Raw genomic sequence first — 14,415 nt, forward strand, 5'->3', positions numbered from 1 at the left:
TATTCATTTTCTTTATGCTCTCATTCTCTAACTCTCGCTCTTGTTATGTGTGCGCAACAGTTATTTGTGAAAGCGTGACACATCTAGGCTACCGTATAAGTATAGACGTCATACTGATGGAATAAATAAAAGACGAGGAGTTTAATTTAGTTGTCATGTCTTTTGACATTTAATGACAATAGTTTAGTTTTTAGTTTAATTAAATAGTTTGAAATATTAGAAAAACTATTAGGCCTCAATCTAATAAAACTTAATATTAAGCCCAAATTATTATTTTATGTATTGCTCAACAATGGAGTACAAATTAGAGGTACAAAATTTATCTCTGGATCTACTTTAAAGAGAGAAAAGAAAGTTTGAGAGTATCGCTAACATACATATATTTACTTTTGTTTATCTAAATTAACATTTAATTCTCATTGGAGTACTGATTCCTGAAAGAGGCTCTCAGTAGTTGTTAAGGGCGTAGATCCGGAGGATTTAAACGACCATATCAACATTATTCAATCTTACTGAAAGCTGAAAGCAATTATTCAATTGCAGCTGAAAGCAATGGAAAATTACAGCTGTTTTTTTTCCAAGAAAATATAGCACTCTGCATTTTCATGTAACAAAGATGGAGGCGCCTTCCTTGGCAAAATATTCCGGAAGTAAACTAGTCCAGCGTTCAGATCTCTGGGTGGGGATTATTAAGGAAGGGGTCACCAGAAAATTAAAAAATAACATTCTACGAGTCAGATTGTGGAATGTTAGAAGTCTAAAAAAGGTTGGTAATTTATAAAATTTTAAGAGGGAAATGGATAGGTTAAATGTAGATGTAGTAGGTATTAGCGAGGTTCAGCGGGGAGAAGAAAACGACTTTTGATTAAGTAATTTTAGAATAATTAACTCAGCTTCAAATAAAGGGCAGGCAGGAGTAGGTTTCGTGATGAACAAGAAGATAGGGAGGAGAGTGGAGTATTTCAAGACGCATAGCGATAGAGTCATTGTAATAAGGATAAAATCAAAACCTAAACCGACAACGATTGTAAACGTCTATATGCCTACAAGCGCCCATGATGATGATGAGGTAGAATGTGTATACGAAGAGATTGATGAAGCAATTAAACACGTAAAAGGAGATGAAAATTTAATAATAGTTGGAGATTGGAATGCAATCATTGGAAAAGGCAAGGAAAGAAATATAGTGGGTGAATACGGGCTGGGCAAAAGGAATGAAAGAGGGGGCCGACTTATAGAGTTTTGGACGAAGTATAATTTAGTAATTGCCAAAATCCAGTTCAAAAATCATTATCGAGGAATATACACATGGAAAAAGCCAGGTGATAGTGTAAGGTATCAGATAAATTATATCATGGTTAAACAAAGATTTAGAAATCAACTCGTCGATTGCAAAGCTTACCATGGAGCAGACATTGATAGCGACCATAATTTGATGATAATAAAATGTAGATTGGGGTTTAAAAACTTGAAGAAAAGGTGTCAGATGAATCGGTGGAATTTAGAGAAGCTTGAGGAAGAGGAGGTAAAGAAGATTTTTGAGGAGGACATCGTAAGAGGTCTGAGTAAAAAGATAAGGTAGAAAATGTAGAAGAAGAATGGGAGAATGTTAAAAAGGAAATTCTTTAATCAGCAGACGCAAACTTAGGCGGATCAAAGAGAACAGAAAACCTTGAATATCAGAGGATATATTGCAGCTGATGTATAAGTGTAGAAAGTATATGAATGCTAGTGATGAAGAAGGCAAAAGGAACTATCGACAGTTAAGAAATACATTAAACAAGAAGTGAAAATTAGTGAAAGAAGAGTGGGTTAAAGAAAAGTGTTCAGAAATGGAAGAGAGATGATCATTGGTAAAATAGACGGAGCATACAGGAACGTTAAGGAGAATTTTGTGGTATATAAATTAAAATCTAATAATGTTAAACAAAGATGTGTAGCGTGAAAAGGTCCGCCACAATCTTAATATGATGTACGTTTTATCAACAGAAAAAACGGCAAGCTGTAACCCACAAATAAACAGATTATGCAAGTTACCAAGAAACTACTTAGACACCAGCACATCAGCAAGTTGCGCACGAAAAATAATGCAACATACACCTAGTGAAGAACTCAACAAGGACTGTGCCGTCCTATATCGCAATCGTACCAGGAAAGAACACATAACGCCGATCGACGAGTCAAACGTCTTGATCACCAACATTCAAGGAAATATTAGTATAGTGTGCACCAAAGAAGTCGACCAGCTACCGGAGAATTCGCCAGGCACATTTCATGTCAAAATTACATGTAACTACGCGCTACAGAAAAATGCAACAATCTTAATACCTTTCTCATTTCCACGTGACTCACGAATAACTAAAACACCAAATATCAGACACTTCATTCCCAAATCCTGGACAATATTATCTAAACTTAATCTACACTACACAACCAATGACGACTTCCCAATTACCGATAACTTTTCCCAAATATTAAATCAGAAAGGGAACCTATCTTATCGTCACTTATTGTTGCAGATAAAATTGCCCCAGATGTATTTGAAGAACTCACTTTACCTTCAGAAATGTGGAATGGATTTCCAGTTATCCCTAACATCTTAATATATATTTTGGGGGCATGGATCCTGTTTGTATTACTTTTAATAGCATACCTAAGCTATCAAATCAAAATAATAAAAATTATGTTAATAAACCTCCAACTGAGATAATTCACTTGCAGAGATTACAATAAATAAAAACTGGTTCCTAGAACAAAACTAGAAATTACACCAAAAAAAATTTACGATATAGCTAATATACTAAAACTGATATTATACTAAGTACTATACCACAATAATATAAAAAAATTAACAATAAAATAAATATGTCAAAACAAAAGGGAAGGTGAAGAAATTACTTATGTAAGTTATAAGCTATGAAGTCGAGTTAGAGATTCTGTCGCGTTCGGACGTATTTTTGTACGCTCTGCTAGTATTCTGGTTTTATCGGTTCAACGGTGTTTGTTTCTGATTTGGAGGATTGGCAATTGTCGGTGGAAATTTACTGGAAGCGTCTTTTAAAGTTTATGATTTTTGGATACGGACTGACCATTTTATTTAGTGTTTTTTAGTTGATCAACCTTATTGCCTTTGGTAATAAAGTCTATAGTCTGCTGGTTGCAGTAGCAAGTTAGTGGGGGTTGTAGTGTGTCAGTAGATTAATTTGTTTACTGCTCGGGAAATTATCTTTAGTAGATAGTATTGTTACAGCTGTTATCAATTGCAGTAGTGGATAGGGAACTATCATAGCTTAGACTGACAAGCGCTGCTTGAAATTAGTTTTATTAATTACTATAGTAACTGTTAATATTTTTTTTTTTTTTTTTTTTTTTAATTTAATTTAATTTAATTTTTATTAATCACTCAGTGACACATCATGAGAAGACGGGGATCGCTCCCGCTGGAAGCTACAGCCACGCAAAGCACTAGTGCAAAAAGTTACCTCACGTCAAGAAAACTGACGTTAAGGGAAAAAAGAGGGCGAGGCAAGGGTCCACAGATGAGGAGGATCCTTTGCCAGAGACATTGGGTAGTCTGGTTCACCAACTAGGACTTACGATGGCGGCACTTAAGCAACATATAGGACCCGGTTTGCCTAAGTGTATAGGCACCCATGAAATGGAACTCAAGAAGATTTATGAAGGCTTAAATGCTTTGACCGAGCCGTCGGCGCCTGTGACTCACGCAGGCCACACAGACGATGTCCAACTATAGAGAAGATGATATAGAACAAATACTCACAAAAGAGCTAGAGGATGAAGAACTTATTGAGTTACTACATAAGAGATTGCCGAACGTACTTAGGGCTAAATTGAGTATGGTTTCTGAATTGCCCGCTGGAGTAGGAGATACTTGTAGCCTGAGAGATGTTTGCGGAATCCGCGTGAGTGAAGATGACGACACAAGGAGCCCCAAATATAAGGCGGGAGATATTATGATGGATGAGCAAACTGTTTTCGGAGAGGAGACAGAAGTAAAGCGGAGGAAGTATACAATTTTCTACGACTCTAGCATGGCAGAGAAGAACACTATGCTTACTATACTGAAAGCTCTGAGAAGAATTAAAGGAAATACTAATGAATTAGCATATATACTGCCGAACAATAGTATAGGAAATTATACTAAAAAGATATTGTCGTACCTCTATAGGGAAAGAGAAGAAGCTATTAAAGTTCTGACTCTACATACGGACGGTACAGACTCTCAGGTTAGGCCTGGGCAAATGCGTATTAAGAAGTCAACCCCTCCTGTGGAGGATAGTAGAACGTTAGTCATCAAAGCTGCGGGCAAAACATACGCTGAGCTTCTGGGTGCCATGAAGACGGCGGTTGCAAAAGATGATGCTAAAGATCTAATTTCACTGAAAAAAAGAAGAAATGAGGAGGTACTGGTAAGAATATAGGGTTCCAAAAGTGCTGAAGAATTTACGAGTATTCTAAAAAATAAAGTTGCTGACCTAAAAGTGGATCTTAAAACAAGAGCCGGGCGTCGCACTATTGTACATATTAGAGACGTCGAAGGAGACACCACTGAAGAAGAAATCTTAGCGGCTATAACGGCAAGAGTTGGTGATATGGAAGATGTCAGGATCTCTTCAATAAGACTCGGATTCGCGGAGACCAGGAACGTTACAGTGATCACATCCTATAGGGCAGCCTGTAGGATGGTGGAGCAGCGTTTACGTATCGGCTGGGTGAACTGCCGAGCATTCATACGAGAAGATAGTGAAAAATGTTACAGATGCTGGGGTACGGGTCACAGTCCTCAGGATTGTCCTGACAGATCTGAATTGTGTTTTAATTGCGTGGGCAGAGGCCACGTTATTGCGAATTGTCAGGAGCCCAAGAAATGTCTGACGTGTAACAGCCATGAGCATAGGACTGGTGCATGGCAATGCGATATTAATAAAAATGATTAGAGTATTACAAGCAAATGTAAACAGGAGTACGCTATCACACAGCATGGTATCTAGATTGGTTGTACAGAAGAAAGTTGACATATTGGTTATTACCGAGCCAAATATTTATGAGGCAGCTAGGTCTGGTTGGTATGCAGACACTGAGGGTGACGTAGTGATTAAAGATGTCAGTAATAGAGTGGCAAGTAGATTAAATTTTAGAAGCAAAGGCACAGTGGCGCTAGAAACGTCAAAAACATTGATAATTGGCGTATATATATCTCCCGATGTGGCACTTAGTGAATTCACTAGCACCCTTGATACGATACAAGAGCTAATTAGTAACACGGATAAGAAGATCATCATGGTAGGAGATTTCAACAGTAGGCTGGTGGCGGCTGGCGGTCGATGTACGAATAAGAGAGGTAAATTATTAACAGACTTGATGGAGACCGTTGGCTGCCATTGCGTTAATGATGAGACGCCTACATTCGAGGCCAGGGGACATACCTCTATCCTGGACCTCACCATACTTGACAATAGATGGAGGAGTCAGCAGTGGTATTGGGAGGTGATACTGCATGATATAGCTAGCGACCATTATGCCACGATGATATCAGTGAACGATGTCAGTTTTAAGACGAATGAACAACCCTCGTTGATTAGATTTTCGGCGTACCAAATAGAAGTAATTACCAATAGAGTGGCTACAAGACTAGAGGCGGCTGAACATCTTACGCCAGATACTTTGACCAATATTGTTATGCAAGAGATGGATAGAGAATCGCGCAATAGCCTCAGGAAACACACGGTCTATTGTTGGACAGGTGGAATAGCGCTCCTTAGACAGACGCTACAAACCAGGAGACGTGTAATGCAAAGGCTCAGACCCGCGGGTGACTTGAGATATCAAGAGGCAGTTAGCAACTATAAAGAGGCTAGAAGAGCTCTCAATAAAGCTATAAAGAAAGAGAAGAGAATACACTGGTCGAGGTTGTGTGCTGAACTAGACAGTGACCCATGGGGCATGGCTTTTAAAATTGTTACAAAGAGGTTTGGCAGAAGGCTTCCGATACTCTCCAAGGATTGGGCTGAAACTCAAGTATCTAGTCTTTTCCCGCATATAACTGTTGAGGAGCGCAACCCCACTGAATGCGATAGCAGAAGATTTGCCTTATGCGAGTTGCAATGTGCTGGCAGCATGCTTGCGACTAAGAATAGCCCGGACCGGACCAAATACCAGCTGCATTAATTAAGAATCTCATCAAGAAAGCACCTTGGGAGATACTCGAGGTGGCCAGCTACGGCCTGATTCACAAGACTTTCCCGGAGTGTTGGAAGGAGGCAAAAGTTGTGTTTTTGCCTAAAGGCACAAATGATACAGGACAATTGACATATAGACCGTTGAGCCTCCTCAACACGATGGGAAAAGTGGTTGAAAAAATGTTGGCTGGCCGCATAGTGCAGGAGGTAGAAGATGGTGCGAAAATAAGTGCTAATCAGTTTGGTTTTTGGAAAGGTAGGTCAACAGTTCAGGCAATTAGTAAGGTGATTAGTTGGGCTAACGAAACTAGAAGAGGTACTTGGCGGACAAGAAACATTCCTTTGCTTGTCTCTTTAGACGTGAAGAATGCTTTCGGGTCGATTCCATGGAAACATATTAATGAGGCCATGATTGAAAAGGGAATTAGCCCGTACTTGAGAAGGCAAGTAGAGGAATACCTCAAAAGTCGCAGCTGTAAAGTCAAGGCGCAAGAGCAAGAGATATCCTTTAGTATGAGCGCCGGAGTACCGCAGGGCTCAGTCCTTGGACCACTTTTATGGGTCATTGCCTTTGATGGTGTGCTTCGGCTAACATTTGCTGAGGGTGTACAAATTATAGCATACGCAGATGATCTGGCAATCCTTGTGCAGGCCAGAACGATCGATGAAGTTAAAAACAAGGCAAATGCTGCATTAGAGACAGTCGGTAGATGGCTCATTGATAGAGGATTGCAGCTTTCGATTGAAAAATGTAAATGCATTAAATTCACTGGAAAACGTGTATTGCAGCCTGTAGATATATGAATTGGTGACTATAATATTGAGGAAGTAACAATATTAAAATATCTTGGAGTCATCTTACAGAAAAACTGCAGATTGACTGAGCAGGTACTAAGTGTCTGTCAGAGTGCGGAGAAACTGACTAAATGCCTAAATATAATTTTGTCAAAGCAGAGCGCTCCTCGGGCATCAAAAAGAAGAGTTTTAGCGACAACCGTAGTGTCAACAATGATGTATGCCGTGCCGGCATGGAGTTGTGCTCTCACTATTAGCAGAAATAGAGACAGGTTGAAGAGAGCACACAGGGGGATACTACTGGGAGTAGTATCTGCCTATAGAACTGTTTCTTACGAGGCCCTCTGTGTGCTCTCGGGAATGTTACCGATTGACCTTATCGCCAAATATAGAACCGACAGGTTTTTAGGGAGAGAAGAAAATGAAGTCAGGGAAAACATACCTAGAATCTGGCAGGAGAGATGGGCGGAGGCTGGAGTGGCTGGATGGACAAGAACCTTAATTCCAGAATTAACAGGATGGATAAACAGGCGGCATGGAGAAACTGACTATTGGATCACCCAGTTCCTGACGGGACATGGGTATTTCAATGGTTATCTCCGTAAGGTGGGAAGAAGGAATGAACCCACGTGCATGTACTGCGAACAGGACGATGATTCTGAGCATACGTTTTTAGTATGTAATAAATGGATAAGACTAAGACACGACGCGGGTATTCATGGAAAAACGCCGAAGGAAACCGTGGATTTCATGCTCAGCAGTAAGGAGAACTGGAGGAAGGTCGCTGATTATATAAAGACAGTACTAAAACAGAAGAATGAAGATGAAAGAAGTATGGGTTTCTAGTATGTTAGGTCGGGTGGACAGCCTCAGCGGTGAGAGCCAGCATGCTTAGGTGTGCTGGTTTCAATGATCCGCTGAGGACTCCTTGGGGTGTGCTGTAGGGACAAGAGAGTATTATGAAAGTTCCGGGGATCACATCACGACTTGTAGGTATGATGTGGTTCCATAGAGGACATAATAGAGAATAAAAAATCTCAAAAGAGCCACCGGTAGGCCTGACCTGCCATGCCGGTATATAGCCGGTAGGCGGGGAGGGCCTATTAGAGTATCGGACACTCCCCTGGGTGGCGTAATACCATCAAGTCGGTCCGGCCCAGGGGAGTAGAGAAAAAAAAAATTATAAGCTATAATAAATAAGGAAAACATGAATGTAATAGCATGAGAACGTGAGTTTGTAAAAGCTATACGTAATAATGACGTCACATAACCCCAGCCGGGTGGTGTAGCGTGACAAGGTCCGCCACAATCTTAATATTTCGGGTTATATTTTGGAATAATAATTGGATAAACCTTATTTTCTTAATAAAAATGTTAATAGAAAAATTCTTGTTTTATTATTTTATTAAAGCCATAAACAATGTTCATAAGACGGAGTTTTTTCTCATTTATTTAATTTTTTAAATTCATTTCATTAATAATCTTCAATTATTAATAATCATTATTTTATTTGTCATTTCTGCTTACTTTTTCGTAGTTTTCATCCTTCTCTGGCTGAGAAAGTATCCCCTTAAATTTTAACCCGTTAATTTTTCAACAGCCTTTCAACTAATATTATGTTTCACGTGAGAAGTAAAAATAACTGAAATGACTTGCCTCTTCAGCTAATTTTTCCTAGCCAGTTTGAACCGACCAGATCACCCGATCTGACGTCGACCGGTTCGACCAGTTAGAAGTAAGAATGGGTTACCACTATTCACCGGGTAGGTGGCACCATTTTTGTGAAAGCTTGCTTTCGTTTGGAGTAGTTGTACGAACTCGTGGTCTCTTTGGTAATGCCTTTTGTTTCGAACTTCTGACGAGGGTGGTCGACAGACGGATCGGAGTATCCTTGGTTACTGAATAAAAATCTAAGTTATTATAAATTTTTATCTTTGTACATAATGAAAGTAAGTTTAGAGCTAAGGTTATTTTCGCAATGCAATCCGAATGTTGTGTTTTAACATTTCTTTTTTTTATTTAACATTTTTGTAGCATACTCTCGTAAAAATGTTTCATTTATAATTTAATAATTTATTTTAACTATTTAATAATTTGATTCAGATCAATTGAAATGTAACTGAATTTTGACCAAGTTTAAGGAAAATGAAATTATTCACTGCATAGCTAAAGGTTTATTTTTTAAATTACTATTTTTTTCCCTTTTGTGCAATTTGAGTTTGGAATAATAAATTCTAAAGAAAGAGTTAGATTCTATTTTATGTTTTTCTTCAATGTCATACGAGAGTTTTAGTCAAGTGTAATTCGTTATTAGCCATAAGAAATAGTTGAAGTTTGAGACTAATGAAATTACAAAACAAAAAAACAAACAACAAATTTACGATGCTATAATCATGTTTTAATTTTTAGGAAAATGTTTCAACATGGTTAAGTAAATTTTATTTATTATCTACCTTGTCTTGGAATTTTTATTATTAATTGTTATTTTAGAGTGTAAGTTTGTCAATAAATGGGAATTGATGTTATTATTATTATTACTCATTACTATTATAATCATCACCATCAGAGTTGTTTTCATTTAAATCATCCCTTTTACGTTTTTTTTTTTTGAGTTTACTGAATGATTATTTAATATTCTAGGAATGAGTTGTATTTTATTCACTTACAGGTACTGACTCCATAAGGACCAATTAGCGATGTTATAGTTATTTAAGATAGGTATGCAAATTTCACTGCACAGGAGAATAGGGAGTTTTTCTTAATTTCATATAAATAATTGCGTTTCTTTTAATTTTCACATTTACGGCACTTCAATAATATTTCCAGAAAGTTAATCGAACATTCAGTTAGGCCAATTCCAGTAACCTGAATGTATAGAGAAGTTCGAACCATTTCATTATTTCGCAACTGAATTATTTCGCATTAATCTTTGTTTAAAGTTATTTGTTACGATAGTATTTTAAATAACATCTCAGTTATACCCGAGGATAGATCTCAGACTAAGAGAAAAGTTTTTTCTGTATTGCATATTTCATTGTGTTGCGTAGTTATAGACAGGTTTATCACACTTCGTAAAGTTATCCTCATATGAATACGAAACGTCCGGTCTTGTTACTATTTCTTTGTTATAGAAAGTATATGATCTCGCATTACGTTATGTCCTCGAATCGACTACAACACACCTACCGTTTTTCTATATAATTCATACTCTGTATTTAATAATTAATTTATTTCCTATCTCCGGAAAATAAAAATATATTCGATTTGGTTTACTTTAGAAAATCATTTAACACTACCGTAAGTTTAACACGGCCCGATTTGAGTATGGGTTATAAACCCCTTAAAATTTACCTCCAAAACTTTTACATTCCCATTTTCAGAAACCCCAAGTATTAGGAAGCAGTAATAGGAGGAAACCACCCGATCACAGGAGAATGCACAGTCTGTGCACAAACCTCTACTAAGAAGAAGCGAACATTTACGCCACTCCCAGGCATTACCAGAGAAAGAAGTCGAATTTTTATATGTTGCTCCAGGAGCAAAATTTATTTTCCAGTTCCACAGAAAAAACCCGACGGGTACTTCGTAATAGAATTTGGTGGAGGCGATTTAATGACATAATTTGGTAGAGATGCCAAAAGTTGTTTACACATAATTTGATGGAGGCATTACATAATTTGGTGTCAGATGCTGGTCTTCACTTACATTAGGTATTTTGGGGATCTAGTCCAGTATTTTTCTGCATTTAATTTCAGACACCGTCACATAGTTTGGAGACTTCGTCACATAATTTGGTGGAGGTGTCAAGATATCATCACAGATGGTACACTTACTTATAATACAAAAGAAAAGGTCGATAGGTGAGTAAAATATATCAAAAAGTTATACGGAGAAAATGAATTAGAAACTGGTGTTATAGAGGAAGAAGAGGAAGTCGAAGAGAATGAAAAGAAGATACAATAACGAAATCTGAATTTAAGAGAGCATTAAATGATTTGAATTGCAGAAAGGCTCCTGGGATAGACAGGATACCTGCAGAGTTACTGTGCAGTGCAGGTGAGAAAGCGATAGATAGATTATACAAACTGATATCAAATATTTAAGAAAAAGTGGAAGTTTCATCAGACTTCAAAAAGAGTATTATTGTCATGATAATCAAGAAAGCAGGAGCAGAAAAATGTGAAGAATGTAGAACAATCAGCTTGCATCAAAAATCTTAACTAGTGTTCTGTACAGAAGAATTGAGAGGAAAATGGAAGAAGTGTTAGGAGAAGACCAAGTTAGTTTCAGGAAAAGTATAGGGACAAGTGAAGCAAATTTAGCACTCAGATTAATAGTAGAAGGAAGATTAAAGAAAAACAAACCAACATACTTGGCATTTATAGACTTAGTAAAGGCATTTGATAACACAGTCTGGAATAAAATGTTCAACATTTAAACAAAAATTAGGGTTCAAATACAGAGATAGAAGAACGATTGCTAACATTTACAGGAACCAAACAGCAACAGTAATAATTGAAGAACATAAGAAAGAAGCCGTAATAAGAAAGGGAATCTGACAAGGATGTTTCCTATCCCCGTTACTTTTTAATTTTTAGATAGAACTAGCAGTTAATGATGTTTAAGAATAATTTAGATCTGGAGTAACAGTGCAAAGTGAAAAGATAAAGATGTTATGATTTGCTGATATAGTAATTCTTGCCAAGATTAAAAAAGATTTAGAAGAAACAGTGAATGGCATGGATGAAGTCCTATGCAAGAACTACATGAAAATAAACAAGACAAAACAAAAGTAGTGAATTGTAGTAGAAATAATAAAGATGGAATAGTGAATATAAAAATAGGAAGAGTAAAGATTACAGAAGTAGATGAATTGTTATTTAGGAAATAGAATTACTAAAGATGGACGAAGCAGGGGCGATGTAAAATGCTGCATAGCACAGGCAAAATGAGCTTTCGGTCAAAAATATAATTCGTTTACATCAAAAATTAATTTAATAAACGTCAGGAAAACATTTTTGAAAGTATATGTTTGGAGTGTAGCTTTATATGGAAGTAAAACTTGGACGATCGGAGTACCTGTGAAGAAAGGATTAGAAGCTTTTGAAATGTGGTGCTATAGGAGAATGTTAAAAATCTGATGGGTGGATAAAGTGACAAATGAAGATGTGTTGCAGTAAATTGATGAAGAGAGAAGCATTTGGAAAAATATAGTTAAAAGAAGAGACAGACTTATAGCCCACATATTAAGGCATTCTGGAATAGTCGCTTTAATACTGAATTTAAAATTGTGAAGGTAGGCAATGTTTTGAATATGCAAAACAAATTATTAGGGATGTAGGATGTAGGGGGTGTAATGAAATTAAACAACAGGCACTAGATAGGTAATCTTGGAGAGCTCTATGAAACCAGTCAAGTAACTAAAGAAAAAAACAAGGGGGACTATTGCTGGGCAGTAATCTCCTCATATCCTTTTCAAATAATTTTAATTTTTTGCAGTTGGTTATTAAGAAAGGTATATTATAATTTTAAAAAAATTGCAAATATAGTTAAAAATTTTGATTAAAATAATACAACAAAAAAGTAATCCAGCAATTCCCCTTGTTGATGCAATGAGAACAATAATCGGAAAGACATATAGGTACCAAGTTTGAAAAATAAAAAGCTTGATTCTTATGTCACATACGTAATAGTGATAACATTGGTAAAATACGTATTAATTTTACCCATTTTATCACTTCTACACATATTAGAAGAAAAGGAATAAATTATAACATCTTGGTGTGGAAATCAATTTTATCTAAAAGACAGATTTTATTACATAGTTGCAGGAAGATTAATTGAAAGTTGTTTGTAGATTTACTTGCAATTTTTTTCTTTTTAAAAATATTTAAGTTAATAATATTTTAATTTCATATTGCTCTTCAACTTCAAATACAAATACCACCTGCTTGTTACTCAGTAAGCCCAAGAGGTAGATCATAAATGATTCCTAAAGCAACTGTTTTTCAAATCTCTTGGATAGTGATTAGAGTATGAGTTAAGATAAATATACTTTCATGTAAAAATATACTAGATAATAATAATAAATCATTTTATTAAAAATAAAAATCTTTTTTGTAGTAAAAAATGTCCTAATCCATCCATTATCATATATACAATTAACATTATAAATGGATGAGAAAAATCAGTGTTTGACTGGATGTTTGGAGAGGACATAAGTTTAAAAAACTGATTGTCAGCAACAGTATTATATTGGAAAACTTTCTACTTTTTCTTTCATCCTACCTGGAGGAACTCCTCTAAATTCTCAGGCATACTAGTTAGAGTAAAGTTTTATAGTAAGATTTGTGGATTAGAATTAAATACTGGTATATCTTAATAGTAATTAAATTGTTTTACAGTTTATTCGACCATCCAGTATGATAGCATTACCAAATAAACAAGGGAATTTTATTTGTTTTCACTTTATTAACATAAATTTAATATTTTGTTATGTAAACATAGGACAGTAACGGAAATTACAAAATGAATGATCACAGATATTAAATTGCAACAACATATAGATTAAATTTATTACATAAAACATACAATACTAATTCTTTCTGGTTAAGTTATATAGTGATACATTCAAATATTTAAATAACACAGTAACATATATTTTTATTATTTACATGTTTATTGTCTACACAACATTTGGATAACATTATATGAATAATTTATTATTTCAAAATTAATTTTATGAATGACCTAATGTTACACATATATGCAGAACAACCAGTTATTGTTTTATTGCACTAATATCTGATTTCTAAACAATGTAATCTACTTAAGTAATACTTAATTTTATTGATGCATATGCATAAATAAATTTCAATGTTATTCCCAACAAACCAGACTTTAACAGTGTAAAATATTAAATTAAATATATAACCAAGAAATCTAGAAACTTTTCTTCATAACTCTGATATCATCAATGAACTATGTTATAATTCTAAGAAATAAAAAAGAGAAACTGCTAAAGTCATCAAAGAATAAATTAACCTTCTCATCTTATATCTATAATTTTCAGTGTTTGTAATGTGTAAAGATATGGAAATAACTCAATTATTAATTATCTAAAAGGTTTCTGCAGATGTATCTACTAATATAGATAAATAAAAAATAAGAAATTACTTTTCAAAGATTTATCCCTTACATATAACCCCAAAATATTACACTAAATACAAGTGAGAAAAGAGAAAATATTTCTTACATCATCATCTACATACAAAGTAACTGGATAGTCCGAAAGCTATATAGTCTTTTAATTACTTGTTCTCTCTAAAACAAAAGAAAACTGCTGAGTATTGTTGGTTGTCACATGTATGTATGATTGTAATCATTTCGTAACAATAATACTAATTGTTGCCTAGCAACA

General features: G+C 35.5%; 1 protein-coding gene across 1 annotated transcript; it reads left to right on the forward strand.

Annotated features, from left to right (window-relative positions):
- The first annotated feature begins 4,950 nt into the window (after window positions 1-4,950).
- On the forward strand, window positions 4,951-6,189 carry LOC142324297 (uncharacterized). The gene has a single exon (XM_075365225.1). The coding sequence runs from the start codon at window positions 4,951-4,953 to the stop codon at window positions 6,187-6,189; it is 1,239 nt and encodes a 412-aa protein (XP_075221340.1).
- The last annotated feature ends 8,226 nt before the right edge of the window (window positions 6,190-14,415 follow it).

This window comes from Lycorma delicatula, chromosome 4 (assembly GCF_047948215.1).
Source record: "Lycorma delicatula isolate Av1 chromosome 4, ASM4794821v1, whole genome shotgun sequence".
Taxonomy (NCBI): Eukaryota; Metazoa; Arthropoda; class Insecta; order Hemiptera; family Fulgoridae; genus Lycorma; species Lycorma delicatula.